Consider the following 22,917-nt stretch of genomic DNA (forward strand, 5'->3'; position numbering starts at 1 on the left):
CCGCATGCTGTTCGAGCCAACGGTCCGGCTAATGCGTTGTTTTCTCATTACCAGTTTGTACGAGTTTCTGGCGAAGAATGTGGTTTGTTTTTGTCATAATGTTTGTGTTAGAACAATGTTATACTCATTTTACATCTGTAGAGTAATTTTACTGGAGATGTTTGGTAAACGTTTATTTTTGGGAGTCACACATAACCTTTATGAAAATATTTTCAAATGAAATAGATCATACTATAAATTGTTCTTTTGTTTATCAAGATGTGCTAGACTAGACTAGCGAACAACAATTGTTTCTCAAAATTCCCTAAAAATACTGATGCAAGGTATTAAATAGAAATTGTAGCCCACAAATATCAACTTTTAGCCTATTCAACCTATACATTTTAAACAATCACAACTCTTTTAAAACAAACCCCGTCTTTTATCCTCCAGAAATGACCACGTTAAAGTGAAATAAACAATTCTCATAAAAAGGGACAAAACAATGTTTGATGATAAATGCACATTGTCACAAACTGGGGTGAAATTGAAAGTTTGTTGTTCCGGTGGTCACCCCCTTCACTTCCTGACCCCCGACATTGTCTCAGTTTCCCCCCCCCCCTTCGTGCCCCCCCCATCGCGTCCCCCTCCTCATGCAGATCAGACTGGCAATGTTCTTTCAAACAGCAATATCAATAATACACCCCCTCGTCTTCAGCCACTTTCGCCTCTTTGATAACATTTTTACTGTCCGAACCCTTGTCTTTTTACGCCCCAAATTGGCAGAGCAGTTGATAAAGACTCGGCAATTTAACTTTCTTTTGATGGAAGCAGTTCTTTTATCTAAATTAGTTGAAAAGAGCGTTGTTAGAGTGAGATTTCAACCGAAGATATTATGTTTGTTGCCAGGATAAATGTTTAGTTTAATCGGATCGTTTGGTAAATATTTTAATAATTTGGAATATTACAGGAAAATTTTTGTGATTGATGAAAAAATAAACACACTTGGTATAACTAACGATAGTTGTTAAATACTTTTAAAGTGTACGATTTTCTCTAGTTAAAATATTTAGAAAAACACAATGGTGTGTGGTTTAAAAGTATTCTAGTATATAATCTAACATATAATTGTTCTTATAGCAAAAAAAGAAAAAAAATATATGGTGCACGTTTGCAAATCTGATGTACTCTGGTTCGAATCCAAGCAAAATCATTTTTGGACCCAGATGACATTTTGTCATTATGCAATCGACTATGCTATTCAACAAGAGGTCGAAGTCTGATGAAAAACACCAGGGTTTGGTTTTAGACCTTTCTCTCTCGTAAGAAAATGCCATTGGCGTATAAAGTCACACACCGAACAAACCATTGATTAATTGTATCATACGAACTATTAAACTTAAGCGATAATAGCTAATGTAACAGTGGAGTGAACAAAAGCGTATAAAAAACAAATTGACCCTAGTACATGTGTGTGCGTGTGTGTGTGTGTCTGTGTGTATGTATGAGAGCACATTAGGCCTAACCCATGCTTCTTGCGGGCTGCGGCCACCCCAAACCCCAGATAGGCAGGATTGTCTGGCCCATATAAATCACGGCTTAAATAAAATACATTGCGGGCTTAATGTAAAAAACAGAGCCGGGGTATGCAAACGTCGGGTGTCCAGGGGTGGCTTCTGCACGGGTTGGCCGTCACTTGCTTCTCTTCCGGCCGAGTCCACAATAATTGCGCCACACTAGCTCCGAGTATGCTACATTGAATATCCAACCCTTCCCCCCTCCCCCTCCACCCTACACAACTGTCTCCCCTCACCCTTCAGTGCCAATTTTCCGTTTACACTCCTAAACTGTTTATTTCGGGTTCGATTCGGTGGTTGTGGCCTTGATTGTGTGAAAGGGGTAGGTAAGCAGAGGAAGCTGAATAGCTTGTTTTCACACCACAGAAGAATGAAAGAAGCATGAAAGAATTTGTTCATGTCATTCATTCAAACTCATTCATTCAAATTCATTCATTCATTCAAATTCATTCATTCATTCATTCATTCATTCATTCATTCAAAGAGTCATGTTCATTTTATTGCATGCAAGATAGCAGAAGAATAAGGAATATACAGAAGGTTTTTAAAAAACTACAAGATGTTGTAGGTTAAGATGAGTCATAAGCCACCTTTTCTGACATATAATACTCTATTTCGTCAATATAATATGCATTTCTTAAAATTATCATAATGCAGTGTGTGAAATGTGTATATAAGAAGGGTAAACGTCATTAAGTTCATCTAAGTTAAACTTAATTTGTAAATAGTTGGAATCGAATGTCTGATAGAATAGTTGCAGTAGATCGACTGTATTTACATATTTAACCAAATTTAAAATAATTATAGCTTTTGATAGTTGGAAAACTGACATTTTGTATCACAAAAAAAAAAACTTAATTTGTTTTAATTAAACCAGAAAGTAAAGTCCTCATGCATCATTCACTCTCTTCTGAGTGAACTTTGAGTGGTATGGCAAAAATGTATCACAAACGTTATTTAACCCGAATAATTCCATTGATTGTAAAATTACTAGAATTACCAGAATAATGTACATGCAAATAAATAACCTTCTGTATGGATCTCATATTGAATGTATGTGACCATGTCTATTACACATGATTGTTTTGCGTATGTTTTCTGTGGTAATGTTTATGCAGTGGAAATACAGAGCTACATAGCATTAGGCGTGTAGTCTACCCCCGGCGGGGACACACAGATAAGCTGACCAGCTGATGTGTTGCGTGCGGAGATTTGCTAGGCAAGCAGCTGAATAACGACGGATCTGACGTCACTGAACCTCCCCCGACTGTCGTCCCTTTGTTAATCGTTTTCTATGAATAAATTAGTCAGACTATCAGGGATCGGACCCGTGGTCATCAGTCACCTGATGCCGCGATAACGCCGGACAACGCAAGGGAAGTTTTTTCGGCTCCTTGAATACTTAACGCTGATTTACGATTTTTACGGAGGGAATGCAAGAAAAGGGTGTTTGAGTTGCGAAAATGTGAGAGGTGAAAGTATTGCTGGACAAAAACTTTATTTGGAGTAACTGAAAAAGTATTTTCCACATATTTTTTATGGATTTTAGACTTTATATTTTGAGGCCCCATTATGTTAGAAAAGATGGAAACTTATTATTACATTTACTTCCCCGCTACCTTGTTTATATATCAAAACTGGAAACAGCTTAACCCTAAAATATGTCCAACAAAACATGTTTTTACAATTCCACACAGTTTGTATTGTTTGTAAACAAAATGTACTATTTAAACCATGTAGAGAATTAAGTGATGTAACAATAAATCATAGTATTTTCTAACTGTTTAAGTATGGTACGGTACAGAGAATCACTCGACAGCATTTTAAAAGCCTAACGACCTTGTTGTGAGCATTTAGCGAATTTTAATTGTTTAATTGATATTTGCGTGAATTTCACTAAATTGTCTTGCAGATCAAACCCTCTCTTAGCCATATATTCTTATCGATCAATATGAATTGCCTTAAAATGTAATAATGATTGATTGTTCATCAGCTTTAAATTTTACGACTGATTCTGTCCCCCCGTAATTATCTTTTAAGGAACGCACTACCCACAAATAGATATATAATGAAACACTAACCGTAAGCTGACACATGAAATAACCAGTGATCACCGTTGCACACGTGATGCGGTGATGCAGTGTGTTTCAGTGACCACAGTAGTGATAACTGTTATCAGTGACGGCAGTCCGTGCCAACAATGTCTCTTATCTTGCACTTCCGCTCCATTGCACCGCCGCGCCGTCGCCGCATATTCACACCCTTATCACCGCAAATCCCTCCACTTCCGGTGTTTATCACCGCTCTTTCACCGCCGTAAAGGGATGTGCAACGGCTTCCGACCCGACTCCCGCTCTACGCGTAAACGTAAACGGTTTGTGTCGTACCAACGTAGGGTCAATTGTATTGTGTAATAATAGAGTATTAAACGTTATAATATTGGTGAATACAGGTTAGAGTGGAACAGAGAAATGTAATAAACTACAGTCTAAAATTTAAGGCAAGACAAATTTCTTAACATTCCTAAAGTTGTATAGTTGTGTACAACTGAATACCAACATAAAGTTAAGCGACATGTAGGCGAAGAAGAATGAAAATATCAGCTTGAAGATCACTTATAATGATACAGAAAGTCTCAAAACGAACTAAATAAATGAAAAAGCCTTAAAAAGTAGTTCAATGTAGTATTTCAACGGAGTGGAAGATATTCATTAATATTTATATGGAAAGAAGTGGTTTTGGAATGAAAACCAACAAATGGTTTGAATCAGAACTGAAGAAAACAAAAAAAGAAGAATCGGCAGCGACACCTTCCGTTCTTAATACCAAAGATTACACATTATATGTGTAATCTTTGATAATATCTTTACTTGCATATATTTTTCTCTTTATAATCTGTCCACATTGCTTTATTCTTTCCCATTTAAACCTCTTTTTACGTTTACGCGTAATAATATCTTCAGATGATATTTATTTTAAACGTACTCTTATCTTGCACCGAAGACAGTCTAATCCAAAAAAACACTGTAGTCCCAATAATCAAAAGCCTTATTCCTGATTTAGAGCCTAAGCCTAATTTTGATTTCATATAACTAAGATTTGACGTTGTTTCTAAAGGACAATCTGATCAACTGTTTTGGTTTAGTAATCCCATAATTTTGCTTTATGTATGGTTTTAATCAAAATCTGCCATTACTGATGAATCCTTACATGGATGCAACCGATAATCAGTTTCATGTTTTTGACCGAGCACTCTGGGAGACGGCTAGTATCAGCACGACACTTTGTACCGCGTCAGCAGGTTCAGCGTAGATTAGCGCACGTCGCGCGCAGAAGGGTTGTCAGCGCAGTCTAGCGGAATGCTGATAGTCCAAACAAAGGAACTCTGCCACTAATTGAATGGCGCGTCACATCTCGATTGATTCGAAATCGATATCAAGCGGTGATATCTTTGTGGTGGTAATGGCGGTGATGAGCGTAACGGTTAGTGGCAGTCAGCTGATCAGCTGATTGGGGCGATCAGCTGTGAATTAGCTATCTTGGCGCGGGAAATGGCCGTCTTGATGGCTCGGTGACAATGAAAACGTTTTATAGAGGATCAGTGTCTTTTGACGGGCGATGAACGGAATCATTTGATGGGTTGAATGAAGGTTGGATAGAGGTTAATTTATTTGTTGGATAAACTACTTGTTTTAATGTCTATTGTTTCAAAGTTGACCCTCAGCTTTAAGGCGTTCTCAAGAAGAAACCTTCGATGGCAATAAAAATATTTTATTTTTTTTGGGGGGGGGGTTTCGAGGTGGATGTTATTATATACAAAAGCATTCTTTTTGCCAGGTGAACCAAACTTTTTACTCCATACAGCTTAAAACGAATAGAACTTTTCCATAAAATTGAATCAGTGACTGGCACGATTTGAAGCTCTGGATTCTTACTTAAATGCTTACTGGATTCTTTTTCTTCTTTCTTCAGAAAAAATCTCTAAGAGCAGCCTGTTTAATGTCCCGTTGTACTCCTTGCAAGCCTCTCTTCAAGGAATACAAGATTCTTACATTTCCATCAATATACATACTGAGTTGTCTGTTAAAGAGAAATTATTATCTGGGCCAACCGCAGTTCCATTCAATTCAATGCAGCACACTCTAAAAAAAAAAAAAAAAAAAAAAAAAAAAAAAAAACAACATCAAGCTACCCAATAAACACAGGATAACGAAAGATTTGGGAGAGCGGTTAAACTTATGCTTTAAGAACAAACTCTCTACACTATGAAAGAGTTTTTAAGTTGCCGATAGAATAAGATTACGTTTTGTTACATTCGAGTCCTTATAGTATTTAGAATTTAGTTTTATTTGTTAATGTGACGCTATTATACAGATTTGTTGTACGAAATTAAGGTAATTGGATTTGATTACCATCATCAACATCAGCTACATCAGCCAAATCCAAAAACACAAATTCGTTTTTAAATGTTTTTATTTGAGTGACAACATGTTTGCATTTTTTAAATATCGACTAGTTTTACAGAAGTAAATATGAAGGTAGTAATGGAATCGAATTGATTGATATATCCTAGTTGGCGTTACTTTGATAGCGTTTTACTGAAAGCATTATTGTCTACATATGTTAGTCCAAGGATTAATTAAATTTTATATATTTGTACACTTACATAGTTCTGAGTTCTTAAATGCAATTTCACGATAAAATATAAAGTTAATATTTTGTAAAAACCTTTTTATGATTTCATCAATAGAGAGTGAAACAAAATTTACCTTAAATCAACACAATCGTCAAACAGATGCTGCGTTTGCTGTACTGGAGAGTTTTTATTGAAAAGAAAACATAAATAGAGTGATATTGCAGAACAAAAAATACACATTCCAAGTTAAATTTAACCTTTATTGACCCGTTACTGCACATGAAACTATTAATACCTCAAGTGAAAATCCACGAGTGAAAAATCCTGGTTACTTATGAACAGTTGAAACTAAACATTTACATGGACATTTACATACACATAAAGATTTACATACACCTTGGATATACATTTTTCATTTAGTACATTAACTAAATCTTTTGACTGATATAAATGTTTATGTTTCAGGGATGACGAGGCAGGCGGCGACCGGAGACGGAGGTAAACAATTTGTTTAATTATTTAGAAAATAGAAAATCACTTTAAAATCACTTGAACATATTATGCTGTATATACAGGTAGTCCGGTTTTACACCAGAAGGTGATAAATATAAAATACACTTTGAAAGATGGAAAAATCAGTCGACATCATTGCACATAAATTCCACTGGAGATGAAACGCGCATAAGCACTTGCGTCCGATTTTACAAAAGGAGGAAAAGTTAATGTTATTCAATACATATTACAATGCAGAATCAACACGTTTTAACACAGTGTAAAAACAAACACTACTGTAAACCCTGTAAACTTAGCCTATTGTCGTCAAGTCAGCTGCCGAGTAAAAAGAGGATAAAAACAACAGCTGTAGACGAGATTTCCTACGGAATAATAATAGATGTAAACGGCGGGACAAATTAATTAAGTTTGTTTGTGTACAGGGTATTATTTATTCTCGAGGGTCGCTAAATGGCTCCTTTTTGCCTGCTACAATTAACATGGGCATGCAAATAAGTCGGATAAGCTCTTTTTGTCCGGTTTTTATAATTTCGCGTCACTTTTCCGGTCATTTTTTCGTTTGCATTATGAAACGACGGGCGCTCGCTCGCCAGTCTTAAACAATTCACGAGCGCGTATTTTTATCCGCGGCCACAACAAGGATGGGGTTTTTTATGTAATATTCACCGTGATTCCGCCAGCTTCCTTCCCGCCGCGCATCTACATAATTGACACAGGGAAAAATAGAATTTGCTAACAGCTAATCCGACAAACGTTTCTTTATTTACTTTGGTTTTCCGATTTGCGTTTAGTGTTGTAGCATTGTTCTTTGGTTGGATTGTTTGCTTGGAGAAACAACCAGTACAATTTTTTTTTAACTCTGGTCGTTTAACTTGGTCGTTTCTGTTAATTCAGAAAAACAATAGGCCCTACTAGTTGGTAATGTAGTACGTTGTTCTTTTCGTTATTTATTTATTTATTTATTCAATGTATTTTCTTTTAACCGGAATTTCTCTTCACATTCGTGAAGTGTGTTTAGCGGTTCAGTCGCCCTTATCGTCTTGAACCTTATGTACATGTTTACAAGAGGTATTTCACACATACATTTGTTGATGTTCAAAATAAAAATAACTTCTTAATCAGCATTGTTCGTGTTATTAAATTTAAGGAAAGTAAATAAAAGATAGTCTAAAAACACTAAAAACATATGTTTGAAAAGATCAAATGTGGCATGGCACCTGTTACAAAATGGCCACTCAATAGGAAAGATAGAGGATAGTCTATGTATTTTAAAGAATTGTAAAAAGGATATGTAATGAATGCTTGGAAATAATTGTATATTTATAAGGAAAAATGTAAAATTAGAAATAAGCTGATTAATGAACAAGTAAATTAAATTTCGATTACAGTAGTGGTACTTTAAATGTATTGGTACTTCCGGTAGCCAATAGGATATAAGTAGGGACGCCATTCAAGATTCTTGTCATTCGCCTATTGGGTCTGATGATGATTGGAGTGTCCAATCGAAATCGATCACCACTTCCCATCTTTTACCTATATTCGCCATCTTGTGAGTTAACAGTATAAGCGTAAATAAATGTTTGAAGTGTTATTAGACGTATCCTTTATTTACTTCCAGGGAAAATAAAAGCCATACAAAATTAATCACCAAAACTCTCGACACTACAGACATTATCCATATTTGTCGTCAGTTTCACTGTCAAGATCCCCAGAGAAGCTGAGGAGGAAATCCTCCAAGATTGTTATGTCTAGAAAGAAATAATGTTTTCATTAAGCAGGGAGGAGTTAATGGCTGGGACAGACCTAATTAATAACACTATTACGACACCCTGTCGGCCAAGAGGCTGAAGAGATTCAAGAGGTGGTGCATATTTAAAGGAGCCAAGGGGCACTTACCTCCCCCCCCTGGTGGGAGGGGGGTTGCGACAGTGACACCAAGAGGGGGAGGGGGGGATAAAAATGACACTGTCCGATACAAACCACCGCTTTGGGCCGCGTGATCAGTAACTGTGATTTCAATTTTCTAGCTCCTAAAAAATTACATTAATATTAATAATTTCACAAAAGCGCTTTAGAATAACAGTTTTCTTTAGTTATGTAAGTAAGAAATCATAATCTAGTCACTGCCTTGTTCTAAGTATTTCTTTTTTTTCACTAAATTATATCTTGTATAATTTTTTCTGTAAGTATACCGTACTCTTCACTGTGCCATCTAAATGACCTTTGTATCTATTTGATTTTTTGTTAATGCCTTATTTGTTATGCACTGTAATTTATCTTTGACTTGTGTTTTTGCAGCATGTATTCAACTTTATTGACGTATCCTAATGCATGTACATGTCTAATGGAATAAAATATTGATTCTGATTCTGATTCTAGGAACTTTCTAAATGCTAATCTTTATTAGTGTAGTTGGTCCTCCAATGACATGATGTCTGATTTCATTGGAGTGTCCAATCGAAATCGATCACCACTTTCCATCTTTTATGTATATTTACGGTCTTGTAAGTTAACAGTATAGGAGTAAATATATGTTTTGAGTGGAATTAGACGTCCAGCTTTTATTAGTTTTCCATAAATTTTATAACACGTCAAATGTTGATCAAGAAGTTTTTTAGTGAATATTATTTGTATTTTAGTTTAGATACCTTTCCCCAAAGAACTTTTGAATTCCAGGGATTAACAGCTATGTTCTTATCTTTTTTCTTAACCAATCAAACTCCTGATCGGAATTATAAAGTTAAAATTCATATTGAAAGATCTTGTCAGATTTTCGCGAGGGAAATAATCCTGTTAAATCACCACGATTCACTCTTTTCTCCCCTTTAAATGGTCTTAGTGTCAGGTTTGGTTTTCAGTCTTCCCTCACCGCAGTCGGTGGTTCAACTGAAGGCATTAAATACAGGATTATATCCCTTTACTTTATTCCGCTTTTCGTCCCATGATATGAGGAACAATGTATGTTTTCATAGTTGTCACACAAAAGCTACATTTTGCTACTGGATTTATGTTTGTAAAACGGCTGATTTCTAAATAGTTTGTAAAAGAGCAGATTTCTTAACTTCCCTCAATACTTTGCCCACTCCAGGTGACAGCTAAACAAAACAAATGTTATTCAAACTAGTGTATGAACAATTCTTACCTGTTACTAAAGTTACTAATAATTATTTTGTGAACGAGTAGGTCTGTTATTTAGAAAAGATGTCGGTTAAGATTAAGCTGATTGAACACAATTCTGTTAAATTAACGAATTATTACATTATTTTGCTACTAAAATAACACTTTTCATCACACTGTCCGGAAAGCAGCAGTTTTTAGTTTTCAAAATCGTCAGCAAAATCATCATTATCGGGTAACTTCAAATAGGGAACAGAAAAAAGATTGGTATTTTTTTGGTTCGCTAACCTCAAAATTTTATCAGTGCATTATAAAAACGCTACTAATCACACGGTTTTTAAAGTTAACAACAGAATTGTAAAGATTGATGGCGACTTAGTATAACCTCAAATTATATGGTCTAATTTTGTAACGATAAAAGAGCCACTTTCACTCCTAGTGATGAAAACTACTATTTTAGTTGTCATTTAAATACAACTGGAGACAAAATATAACGTGTAATTTGTTTTCAAAGTAGTTTTTAAACTCGACCAAATTTACGCAATAGGCAAGATTGGTAAAGTTTTTTCTCGTCTAAAAAGTGCAACTTCGCTATCTATGACACAAAAAACAATATTTCTCACGTCCGCCTAAATGAATTTTAAGACATTTACGATTCTATATTTACAATTATAATAATCTCATAAATTTCCCCTATCAATTTGATTTATTTCGATATTCTGGATTACTTCGCAATCCCATATCTAGTTGTGTGATACTACGGAATGTCCTACCCACATTCGGGATACAAATCCCTCAAGTAGACAGTAATCAACAGGGTGAAGTGTTGAAGTGTTTGTTGTTTGCTGTTTGTTACGATTGGGCAAACAAACAACAGCTGTTACGTCACCGGAGCCAACATTATACATCATCGGGACATATGTAGTGCGACAGCGTGATAACACATGGACCTGTTTTTCAATTTCGGTTCTCACTGACATTTTTGACTTTCGGGATCTATTATTGGTAGCTATGGAGGTCACAGAGTGCCATGTTAAAATGTGTAGTTTTATCTATTTGTTTTGATGGATTAGATTCGTTATTGGTTTGTTTTAAGATGTTGAGAAACTGTGGGGGGAGTTCAGAGATGAATTATTTATTGGCATATTTAGTTACACGTTTTTAGGTTATGAGAGTGAATGCAAACCATGCAGTTGGAAAATCATTAAGTATTTGTGTACAGACCTGCAAATTACTATATATATTTCTCGTCTTAATTTCAAACAAACTCATTATAGAGAAAAAATGTTTATCGACCACAATCCTCTAACATTTGAAAATAAATTTCGATGATTCCAAGTGTTTTAGATTCTAATATAAGTAATTAATTCCAAACGTTTTCACGGTTTGGCTTTAACAGGTACACAATGCACAAACCACACTACATTAGAACACGTGAAATAGTTCTAACACACTTTTTGTGTTGTGTGTTTCATGTCTGATAGGATTTGTGTGTGTAGAGTTCAACTAAATGTTTTCCTATTTTTAGGTAAATATCATAATCTCCACTTTTCCGTTTTCTATTGACATGTTTGGGACCAAGTTTACAAGGATGGCAAGGATGGCTTTATAATAGTACATGTTGACCGTGTGGTGTCAATGTTTAACATATTCATCTCTCGTCCCGGAGACCTGAGGTAACCAATACTGCTGATACAGAGACCCATTAATGTTCGGACAAGGCTCTCGTTACTTACAAGGGTTTATTATCAGAGGACAAGAGATTGTGTCAATAGCGGACAGCACTAATGAGGGACCGACACAGCTAAACACTAAACACCCTCACCCTGTGTTACATCCGATACTAAACACTATACACTGACCTCTCCTCATCTCTCTCGTACACAAAACACACATTATGTGTCTATCTTCCACTGGGCAAGAGTGTGAGACAACACTAATAAGGGACCGACACAGCTAAACACTAAACACCCTGTGTTACATCCGATACTAAACACTATACACTGACCTCTCCTCATCTCTCTCGTACACAAAACACACATTATGTGTCTATCTTCCACTGGGCAAGAGTGTGAGACAACACTAATAAGGGACCGACACAGCTAAACACTAAACACCCTGTGTTACACCCGATACTAAACACTACACACTGACCTATACTCATCTCTCTCGTACACAAAACACACATTATGTGTCTATCTTTCACTGGGCAAGAGTGTGAGACAACACTAATAAGGGACCGACACAGCTAAACACTAAACACCCTGTGTTACACCCGATACTAAACACTACACACTGACCTATACTCATCTCTCTCGTACACAAAACACACATTATGGGTCTATCTTCCACTGGGCAAGAGTGTGAGACAACACTAATAAGGGACCGACACAGCTAAACACTAAACACCCTGTGTTACATCCGATACTAAACACTACACATTGACCTGTACTCATCCCTCTCGTACACAAAACACACATTATGTGTCTATCTTCCACTGGGCAAGAGTGTTAGACAAAACTAATAAGGGACCGACACAACTAAACACTAAACACTTTGTGTTACACCCGATACTAAACACTACACATTGACCTCTACTCATCTCTCTCGTACACAAAACACACATTATGTGTCCAACTTTCATTGGGCAAGAATGCGAGACAACACTAATAAGGGACCGACACAACTAAACACTAAACACCTTGTAAACATCTTTCACTGTGTATAGAATTGAAGATATCATGATAACGTGAGCGAGAAATGCATACATATTTATGTAAAGAGTCAAATCTACACAACTGGAACTACAATGACTGTCAATAAATTGAAATCTTCATTGAGATCCAGTTTTATCCAATGAGCTGGTTTTTCTAAGACCAGCACCGTGTTCATTACTTCAACTCGTGGCATTCTAGATGGTACCCACCCCTATATGATAAATTTGATAAAAATAAAAATAGTGAGGTTTTTGTAATTTTATCTACGACGAAGACAAGTATCAGCGAAGATTATGACGAGTGGGTAGATAATGGGGCATTTTTGGTCTTGAAACTATAGAAATCGGAAAGTACTGGCGATTGACAATGGGTAATATACCCATTTCGTGATAGTTTAATTGGAAGTTTTAATTTTGAACGGTGTCTCACTTCAGATATTTCCTGTAAACTTTCTGAGGATAACGTTGTGGTCAGTTTCTGAATAAAATGGTCCTGGCAGAATTTACCCATAGGGGCGGGGTTGGTGTTGATTTAAATTACCATCTTCTGTGAAATAAACTAATTTCTAGATTCAAGCCAAGAAAATAACAACTCTTAGGAAAGAGCACAGTTTTGAGTCATTATGAGGCCCATTAAATCGTGTTTTGCACATTTAGTAAAAAAACGGTATCAGCATTCTGACACATACTTTCTCCCTAAAGTTTGTCAACAACCTTTATCATGTGTAAGCGGTGAGAGTAAATATACGGAAATGGGATTTGTAAGATTTTCTTCAGAATTTAAAGGACTATAACATACTAAATTTTTATCAAAATCGTTCGAGCCAATATTGGGAAAATATGATTTTCCGTTATTTTATGGGGTTTTTATGGGGAAATAACATAATTTACAATAACTTTTGAACCGTAATTTTTACAGAGATGGGATTTGTACCATTTTGTTTCGAATATAAAGGACTATAACATACTAAATTTTTATCGAAATCGTTCAGGCCATTTTTGGGAAAATCTTTTTTTTTCGTCATTTTATGGGGTTTTATGGGAAAATACCCATTAAAAATAAAAATTTCTAAGAAATGAGAAAAACTATCAAAATTGTAAGGATCATAACATACTATGTTAAATAAAATCGGATTTTTTTTGTCTAAAATCCTATTTTTCGTTGTTTTATGGGATTTTTATGGGAAAATAACATAATTTACCATAACTTTTGAACCGTAATTTTTACAGAAATGGAATTTGTACCATTTTGTTCAGAATTTAAAGGGCTACAACATACTAAATTTTTATCAAAATCGTTCAGGCCATTTTTGAGAAAATCCGATTTTTCCGGTTTTTTATGGGGTTTTATGGGAAAATCCCCATTAAAAATCAAAATTTCAAAAAAATGAAAAAAACGCCTGGAGATACCATGGATTAGAACCTACATACCAAATTTCATCGAAATCGGACCACAGGTGTGGTCTCTAGCTCTGTACACATCCAGACACACAGACACACACACACACACACACACACACACACACACACACAGACATCACTTCGAAAACCACTTTTTTGGGTCCAGGGGGACCCAAAACGAATATATCCACTCAAAACTCAAACTCGAAAATTTTGACGAAAACAATACTTTCTCCATATACTATGGTATAGGGGGAGAAAGTAAAAAATAGTGTTTTTTTTTCAATGTCAGTCTAAGTTAAAATATATGGTAGACAGACCTGTAACAACGACCTTTAGGAACTCAAGTTTAATACAACAAACTTAACCACATCATCATGATATTTTTATAGAATTCATGATATAGAAAATAATTATTACATAAACCACCCGTTTACCGCGGCCATAGAAGCACTTCAACCGATCAAACTTTAAATCCGGACGTATTTATCAGAAGTTCCACAAGAGGCCAACTCCATCAAACGGCATTTATAGGGTAGCCTCTCCAGGGGGAGTGGAGTTGGGCCAAGTATTGGATTAAGACACCCTTCCCGGGCTTATAAACAAGCACCAACTACTTATTGACAAGCCAACTTAGGAGGCGCTGGCTAATTAATAATGACAGTTTGACAGTTGGCTTACTGTAGGATAATGTAGCCAAGTTGGGGTAAATGCATTAGTCCAGAGTTACGGGACAGCTGGGTCGTGTACATTGTGGTTAAGTACGGTGTACAAGGCGTTATGTACAGTACACGGCAGTACTGACTATCTAGAAGATCACAATCAAGTTTTGTGTAGATTATAATCGCCATTGTCATATGTGTGGATGAAATTAAATGCGCTTTTATGCTTGAATAACTCCGCCTCAAAACCTGCGGACTAAGTGAATCTGTCTAATTGGATTATCACAAAAGTGTTTACTAAAATGTAAAATTTGTTATACATTTAAATGAAATTAGTTTGAACGAGAACCTAGATGATCACCACCAGAATGGCAATAAAATTTGTTTCTTAACATGTAATGGCGTAGTTTGAAATAAATAATTACGCCATATTTCATCAAAAAATATCCATGAGCAAGCAAACCATAGGATTTTGTTTATTCCCCTAAAGAATACATTGGGTATTTAACATTTAAATTTTTTGTAATTTCCTCAGTAAGGGTACAAAAGTGCTTTCATGTGCCAATTTTTCCCATGCTAAAAAAATAGTTTAGAAAGGATTCGGAGGATGTTTGATTTGCATGTCACAAATGGGGAAACCCAATAATTTTTACCTGATGAAGTCCCCAAGTAACCCATGTACCATAGTTCGATCATGCTGGATCCCAAACTCGATTTAATACACATAAGATTGCAGGTTATTACAGAATTTCACAAAGTCGGATGGTTTTTACCCTAGTTGGTGCTAACGGACACAAAATATATCGATCCCCTCTCTCGGACTAGCCAAGCAAAGTACGGTAATAGCTTATTCCTATGAAAAATTTGCTGAAAAAGAAACTAAATCCATTATGATTAAAAGGTATCATACTTACTTAAAATTTCTTAATTGTCAATCACACAAACATTACAAACACAACTAACTCTTCCTACATCGTAGAGTAAAACTCATTATGTGAAAGTGGAATTTGAAATAAATAGTTTCAGTCAGTGGGCCGCGCGCCGTGACAAGTGTACGATACTACACGATCGCAGTACTCATATTGCGGCGGGCTCACTGCAGGCGCACACCATCTAGCTAGCCAGCTATTTATATAGTAACCTCTTGACTTGACTAGTATGAGTAGGTAAAATCGAAGCAAAAGTCTCACTAAGTTTATCATTCTAAAAGTTCAATTATGAAAATTTAAGCTTATGTTATTTGAGGGATTGTTACCAAAGTTTTCCATCAATAAAATTAGCTTACAACATTTTGAAACACCAGAAGAGACAATCCAGCAAAAGCTGGATAATCCTAATTAAAATTGAGCCAGACATCGGTCAAGCAATAAAAAAAATGAAAAAAAACTAAGAAACAAATATTAAACTGGGGTTTTACTATGATGGGGGAAAATTGTCAAAATGTACTGAAATAAAATGTTTTCGTGTTTAAACGTTAATTATTTAATATATTTACCAAGATCATTATACCAAAATTATTTTAAAAAGTAGAGAAATAGTGAGTTACGCATCTATGTAAAAAAATACCTAACCATCAATACACCCCTTTATTAAAATGATACATTCAAGTAAATTCAAAGAGTAAATTAACTCAGTATAAATCTAACCAAATAAATCACAGCCAACTCACCAAATCCTCACGCCGAGCGCCGTCAATCCCAATAAAAAGCGATATTTCCACACTAATCCTGAGCTGAATTAAAACTGCTTATTAAAACGCAGCATCGGTTCTAATGACGGTCGAGAATTGATGGCAAACAAAGCCCGCCGGTTTAAACCACAATAAATCGTTTATCTAGATCAGCTGTAATTAAAAGTGCAGTAATGTGGGGGACGTGACGCGCTATCAGCTGTTATCAGTGTTGTTGCTGTTGTTGCTGTTGTTGTCGTGTTGTCTGATGTATGTGGCTCATTACGTGTGACGGAATGCTGCAAAGGGACACCGAATTCAATCCTGGTCATTAACAACGGTGAAAAATGCCGTGACACCCGATATGGGAGATGGATCACCACACAGTCACAGGGTGTTACGGTGTTATGACACACAGTGTTGTGATGGGGTTGTGATAGACTGTGGAAGGTAGGTGTATGGATGGTTGAGTTAGTTTTTGAGGAATCGGTTGCTTAGGATTTAGTTAGAATGTCGCAGTTTTTAGTGGAATTCACAAACGTTTTGTAAGTCACAAGATTCGCCTTAATTACGCTTTGGCTGTTTCATTGAGATTGGATACTATTAGCATCACAAGGTTTTAGTGTAGTGGGTACACCAGAAAACTATTTTATTTCCAAATAACTTTTGTTGTTTATTAGGTGGTTTTTGCAGCGTCTGGTGGACTTATGGTACAAATCAAATCAAATAAAATAAAATCAAATCCAATCAAATATGCTTTATTCATAAAGTACAGTTTTTTACATTGAATGGCGTCAACTAACTTAAATCTATCTAAAATTAATAATTTACAAATTTGCTTATCTTGGATCATTATGTACATTAAAAACCAAGAACCAGGAAATGAAAATAATCAAAACTGAATTAATTACTAACGCTAAGAAGGGAGGTGGAAAATTACTCTTCCAGGGAATAGAACGCTTTCTCTACTAAATAAAGTTTTAGTTTTCTCATGAAATTGTTCCTGCTTTGTTCATTTCTGACACCTATTGAAGGCATCATTAGAGTATACTACAATGCGAATTTAAGTTAGTCTTTGTAAATTACTTAAGGAAACACTTGGCACAATAAAGTGTTACAAATAAATATTATTTTATGAGTTTAAACACTCCTAGATGAGTGTTTATCTAAAATAACGATTAATTACCATAATAATGTGTTTAGTTGAATTATTTTCTTCCAGCTTGTAGATCATGAAACATAAAATATCAGATTTTGACGACCAAGTACACACTATTAGCTTTGCTATTGTGTTAGCTTTTTTTGTTTCACCTTTGGCAAAATAGATCGATTAGTTGACATATATCCTTTTCTTTTGAAATCAAACCACAGGTTAAATGTCATGTTTCCTAAACGAGAAGCATGAAAAAGCACCGAGCAATAATATCGAAAGAGATGTTTCTATACCTTGTAATGTGATCGGCAGTTAAGGTAACCGATAGCGGGGGAATTATCATGAGAAACCCATTCTAAGACGGAACATCGCGCTGTGCTGCGCCGCGCTCTCTTCCGTACATAAACGTGACTACAGAAAATACTTCACTGCGACTGCAGAGTACTTAGGCAGTTGCTCAGGAAATTGGCTGAGTCTTTAAAATGGTTTAAAATCTTCAAAAAATCGGAAAAACTTGTTTCGACAATGTATACAAACCTTATCATTGGTTTAGAAAATTGTTTTATGGCAACTGTCATTTTATTGCACAACTGTTGACAAAATTTTGTCCTTTTGATTTGGGACAATGTTACAATATGATCTCGAATCTCAGGTTTTAATACGGAATGTTAAAATTCTTTGTACATAGCTCGTTAAATTACACGAATTATATAAGTAAACACACTTTACGCGTAGTAAATACCCTTTCCGAATACTTGAAAAAGTACAAAAATTGTCTTTAGCTCATTTACAAGGATGACAAATGTTTTTGTTCCATCTCAATTCAAAGTTTCATTAACACATTTCATTGTGATATAGGCTAGCGATATTGGTTGTGGTTAAGAAACTGTGGTTGATTTCATACACTCGTTTTATAAAATAATGAATTGGATGAATATTATGTTACTGCACATGAATAAAATGTTCTCTAATGTTACACTAATTTATGCCCTTACATGATGAAATTATTTATGTGTCAAACCATTCATTGAGAAACCCATCAACAACGCAAAATGTGAACGCAAAACTCAACATGAAATGCTATTGAAAACAAAATCAAAGCTAAGAACTCAAAGTAACCTATTTTTTTTTCAGTAAACGATTCCTACCATTAGTCATATTCCCCAAACATTCCAACATCTGACAGTCTCCAGTAGATACGAGACCGATATTCAAGACTCTGTTCACAAAGAACCCCTGTGATTTGTGGGCCGCGTTTAGTTTCATATTGTTTTGTTATTAATTCGCTTCCTGTGACGCGCCATCTTGGAGCCGGACACAAATTGCCAACGTGACAGAAATAAATATCCCGGACATAAACATATCGGCGGCACGTCCGGCGCGGATCTGCAATGTTGTAAGATAAATATCAATATTGTACAATGTTGGGGCTCAACTGTGGATGTTATTGGATGTATCAGGTTAAACACAATAAAGAACAGTTGACTTTGAATACCGGGAGTGGATTTATTGTCCATTTGTAAAAGTTTGAAGCATGTTTTATACATCCGGTTATGTTTGAGTGCGCTAAAAATGTCAAATTAATGATTTTAATTTTAAAGAAATTTGTATAATGTGTGTTTTACTCTTTGGATAATTAATAGAGAACTAGCAATAGTTAGTGAATACATAGATTTGTCTTATGCAACTGTTTAAAAAGTTCGTTAAATAACAAAAAAGCCAAAAGAACACCAAAATAACACAAAATAACACGGGGGACAGAAGTATACCTTCAAATTATTCAGGGTAATACGACTATGAAAGTGACAGTATGTCAAATCTATGCTGGAAATCCTGAATTCACTGTTAGTTTTGTTCGAAATATTGTACACGGTAATTGAATTAGCCTGTTAAAAAGTAATGTTGTAAGTAGCTTTGACCAAATATTTCACAAAAATACTAGCTGACCCGGCGAACTTCGTATCGCCTAAGTTATAGGTTTCCCCTAAGACAGACCGATGGAAAGAAAGTACCGTTACGTTTAATTTTCAAGATGATCTCGTTCGCATCGCTCAATCACGTCCTGGTTGAAGTTCGTTCGCTACGCTCACTCACCTTTGGGTTGGAGCTCGTTCGCTACGCTCATTCACCTTTAGGTTGGATTAAATATCAAATGGTGTAAATACCTGCTTTAAGGTCTTTATGCTCTTTATGCTTTATGTCTAAAGGTCTTTATGCTTCACATTTGCAGCATTTAGTTTCAGCACAGAGTTGGTGCCATCTTCAGGCTGTATACATACTATTGCAGTCATTGTTGTTTTCTAGTTGCTGTAATCAATTTTTAAGAGTTATCGTAAAGCAGGTATTCGCACTATTTTAATGATGAGTTTACTTATATTTGTTTTAGCATCTTTTAGAGTTTTATCATAAAAATGATGTAACCAATCTCTTAATTTAAAAGTGAAAAGGGAGTATTTTGTGACCAAATAGCTCTTCTCTGTACAATACTTTGATTATTTTGTAGTTCATTCTCAATAACAACCAGTAAAATAAATCGGCAATGATAAAAAATAGTTTATATTATAGTTAGCTAAACCGTGCCTCTTAGTCAAAATTTACACACTTCCTTTTTCAAAACACACTAAACTAGTCTACATTCCTTTCTAAACACATTAAATACGATTTTCTTAGAAAACCCATCTGACCATGAAATATATCTACCAAAACCACACAAATACACGTCACTGATTTCCATGCAAACAAAGGAGGTTTAAAAGAGTTAAATCCTGGGCACAGATGGGAGCGGAACGTTTCATGAAGGGAATCAATGTTTAAGCGGCACTTTACATGAGATGTCCAGTCCGAGGTCTTAAAGGATTACGGATGAAGAGGGTCCAGACGGTAAAAACCCGCGTTAGTATTCCTGGCACGGTCGTGTTTTTGTAATTGGGGGTTTAATTTTTACAAATTTGCATCGCCTTGAGGTCCGAGCTATCCGTTACAGTAGCGTGTGGCGGACACTGAGTGATGCTGTAATTACTGTTTTTACCGACAGATGCCAGCACCATCTCTCCCCCCACTGGTTACAGTTTTGTTTGTGACTTCATTTGATTTTGGGTTCTTTTTGTGAATTGGAACAAGTGTAAGGACTGAGTCTTATCATAAAAAGACTCCTACACATAAATAATTGATTTAGATTTTTTTTACTTTATTTTGTGATAAATAAATTAATGCAATTAATGTAATTGTAATTAATTATTTTTTATGATAGGACTATAATATAAATAATTATCAGTTGTAAATTGAGTATTACAATTTGTAATATATTTTAAAATTCTTTGAAAGAGAGCAATACGAGTGTTTCTTTCACTCCATATGCAAACATTTACAGTCGAAGACTTAGGCCAATTTAAAAACAAAAACATTTGGGATTTTTAAAGTCAGTTCTTAATTTGAAAAATACAATTGCAGAAAAATATTGTTTATGAATTCGAGATTGATTATAATTATTACATCAATATCTAAACAATCTAAGTTTTAAAAATATTTGCAGGAAAATCAAAAGATTAAACCATGTTAAAAGTGTATTCCTCTTCCAAACCGAATGTCTACCGATGGTGATTTTATTGCAAGAAAGTGGGGTAACTAAATAATGAATCTGACGCTACTTTGGAACAAATGTAAACCTGTTGGTGATTAAAATGCCTAACAGTTAAAATCGATCTGAAGAAAAAAAAATTAAGAGCAAAAGTATGCAACAAACAAAAGCGAGCTCACAACCGTGTTAAAGATTTACTTCTTCTGACTGTGCCAGAAAACGAACCAATTTCTAACGGTAAGAGTTAGCTAAGTCTTCTGATAGTTGTTTCAAAATTCACACAAATCAAAGTACACTCCTCCATTGCTTGTCCTCGCGGGAACCCTCTTTGGTCCCTAAACAACAATGAACAGTTTTTTGTTTGAATGTATAAATCTCGCTCCAGGCTATAGTAATAAATCAGTATCAGTATCAGTTGGGCAGTGTGTTACCTGGCGGAGATATGCCCAGGTAATATACAACGCTCTGCACTGCGGCTACTACATGTACCGGCCTGTAGACTGCACTCCAATGTGCAAAGGAATATGTTTTGAGGTGTTTTGAGAATCGTATACAAATACGAAATTTTATATGGATTTATTTTAGACTATCATTTGAATCCGTATGAATTAGTATCATTTTTTTTTGTCCAACGGACAACCTTATTTTTGGCACGTACGTGAAAAGTTATGTATTCATTGTGTTAAAATGAATACGTAAAAATAGTTGGTAATTTGGTTGAACAAAAGTTAAGTTGTCTTACCAACAATAAAACAAATCTGTTTAATTTTTCTTTTGTTAATTCTTAATTCTGTTAGTTCTTTTGTTAACATGGAATCATAGTTTTGTGAGGACATAACTATGCTTTAGGGGACTGGTAAAAAAAAAAACGTATTTGCGGCGTCATATAAGCGGTTAATCCTTTAGTTATGATTTGAAGCAAAAGTAAATCTGTAGATATGTAAAATTTTGAATAAGATTTGTCTTACGAAAATTAACGTGGAAAAGGAACTTGTAGATGTTCAAACAGGTTTACTTGGTAAAACCTTGCTGGTTTTGTGCCAAATCAAAGAAATTTTGTATGCTTGTAGGGGATAGCTACTGTTCCAGCATTTAATATTGTAATAACAAAAATTATGTTAGTACTGTATTACAAAATAAAAATGCAAATTCCATTAGGTTACTAAAACAAATCGGATAAAAATTTCAAAGAGAACATATATTTTCCCATTAGACTAAATGTATTTTAATAATTTAGAAACATCTTAAAGACAATTTCATAACACAATTAGGATTAAATGAAAAATACAAAAAAAAACGGATAACTCTTATCAACGGTCTATTAGAGTGGCAAAAGTGTGTTGACCGGTTTACACGCAGTTAAACCCTATTATAAAATGTTAAACACAACACCACTCCATAGCAAGCCAAACACACTTCAACCCGTACAACAATCACGTACTTATAAACGAAATAATCCGTTAAATCTCAACACGTGGTAAACAACTCAATCACACAATCTCAAAAGTTCCATTCGCGATCATTTGTCAACTTGTAAATAGCAATTACTATGAAAATCCGCCCTAATGTATGCCAACTTGAGACAATGCAGGACAATTTGCATGTTGACAATTTGTTGTGGTTCACCCCCCCCCCCCCGTGTAGACCCTCAGGCGCAGTTTAAGATTAGCTGAAATCATGAGATTGCGGCGGGGAGGTCTCGTTATATGAACATTAGTCCCTCATGGGGGGGACAAGTTAGATTACTTTCAATACTGCCACTTCATTTTCCCTCCGGTTACAAAGACTCTCGCCATAAGGGTGCAAATCGCTTGGCACGCCTAGACTCAATTACGACGTTATCGCTAAACCAGCGACCGTAATGGATGGCACTTATTTCCTCCCGCCTCTTGTGTTTGTTGCTAACTGAGACATCAC

General features: G+C 35.4%; 1 protein-coding gene across 1 annotated transcript in view; it reads left to right on the plus strand.

Annotated features, from left to right (window-relative positions):
* Positions 1 to 22,917, plus strand: part of LOC128997517 (LIM domain only protein 3-like) — an 85,397-nt gene that overhangs the window by 37,983 nt on the left and 24,497 nt on the right. Inside the window, exon 3 of the mRNA XM_054423157.1 lies at positions 6,658 to 6,690. Coding sequence (XP_054279132.1) covers positions 6,660 to 6,690 — 31 coding nt within the window. The 5' untranslated portion in view covers positions 6,658 to 6,659. The remainder of the gene's footprint in view (positions 1 to 6,657; positions 6,691 to 22,917) is intronic.

This window comes from Macrosteles quadrilineatus, unplaced genomic scaffold (assembly GCF_028750875.1).
Source record: "Macrosteles quadrilineatus isolate MER2022 unplaced genomic scaffold, UCM_ALF_1.0 Scaffold_6__1_contigs__length_79288215, whole genome shotgun sequence".
NCBI classification, from domain to species: Eukaryota; Metazoa; Arthropoda; class Insecta; order Hemiptera; family Cicadellidae; genus Macrosteles; species Macrosteles quadrilineatus.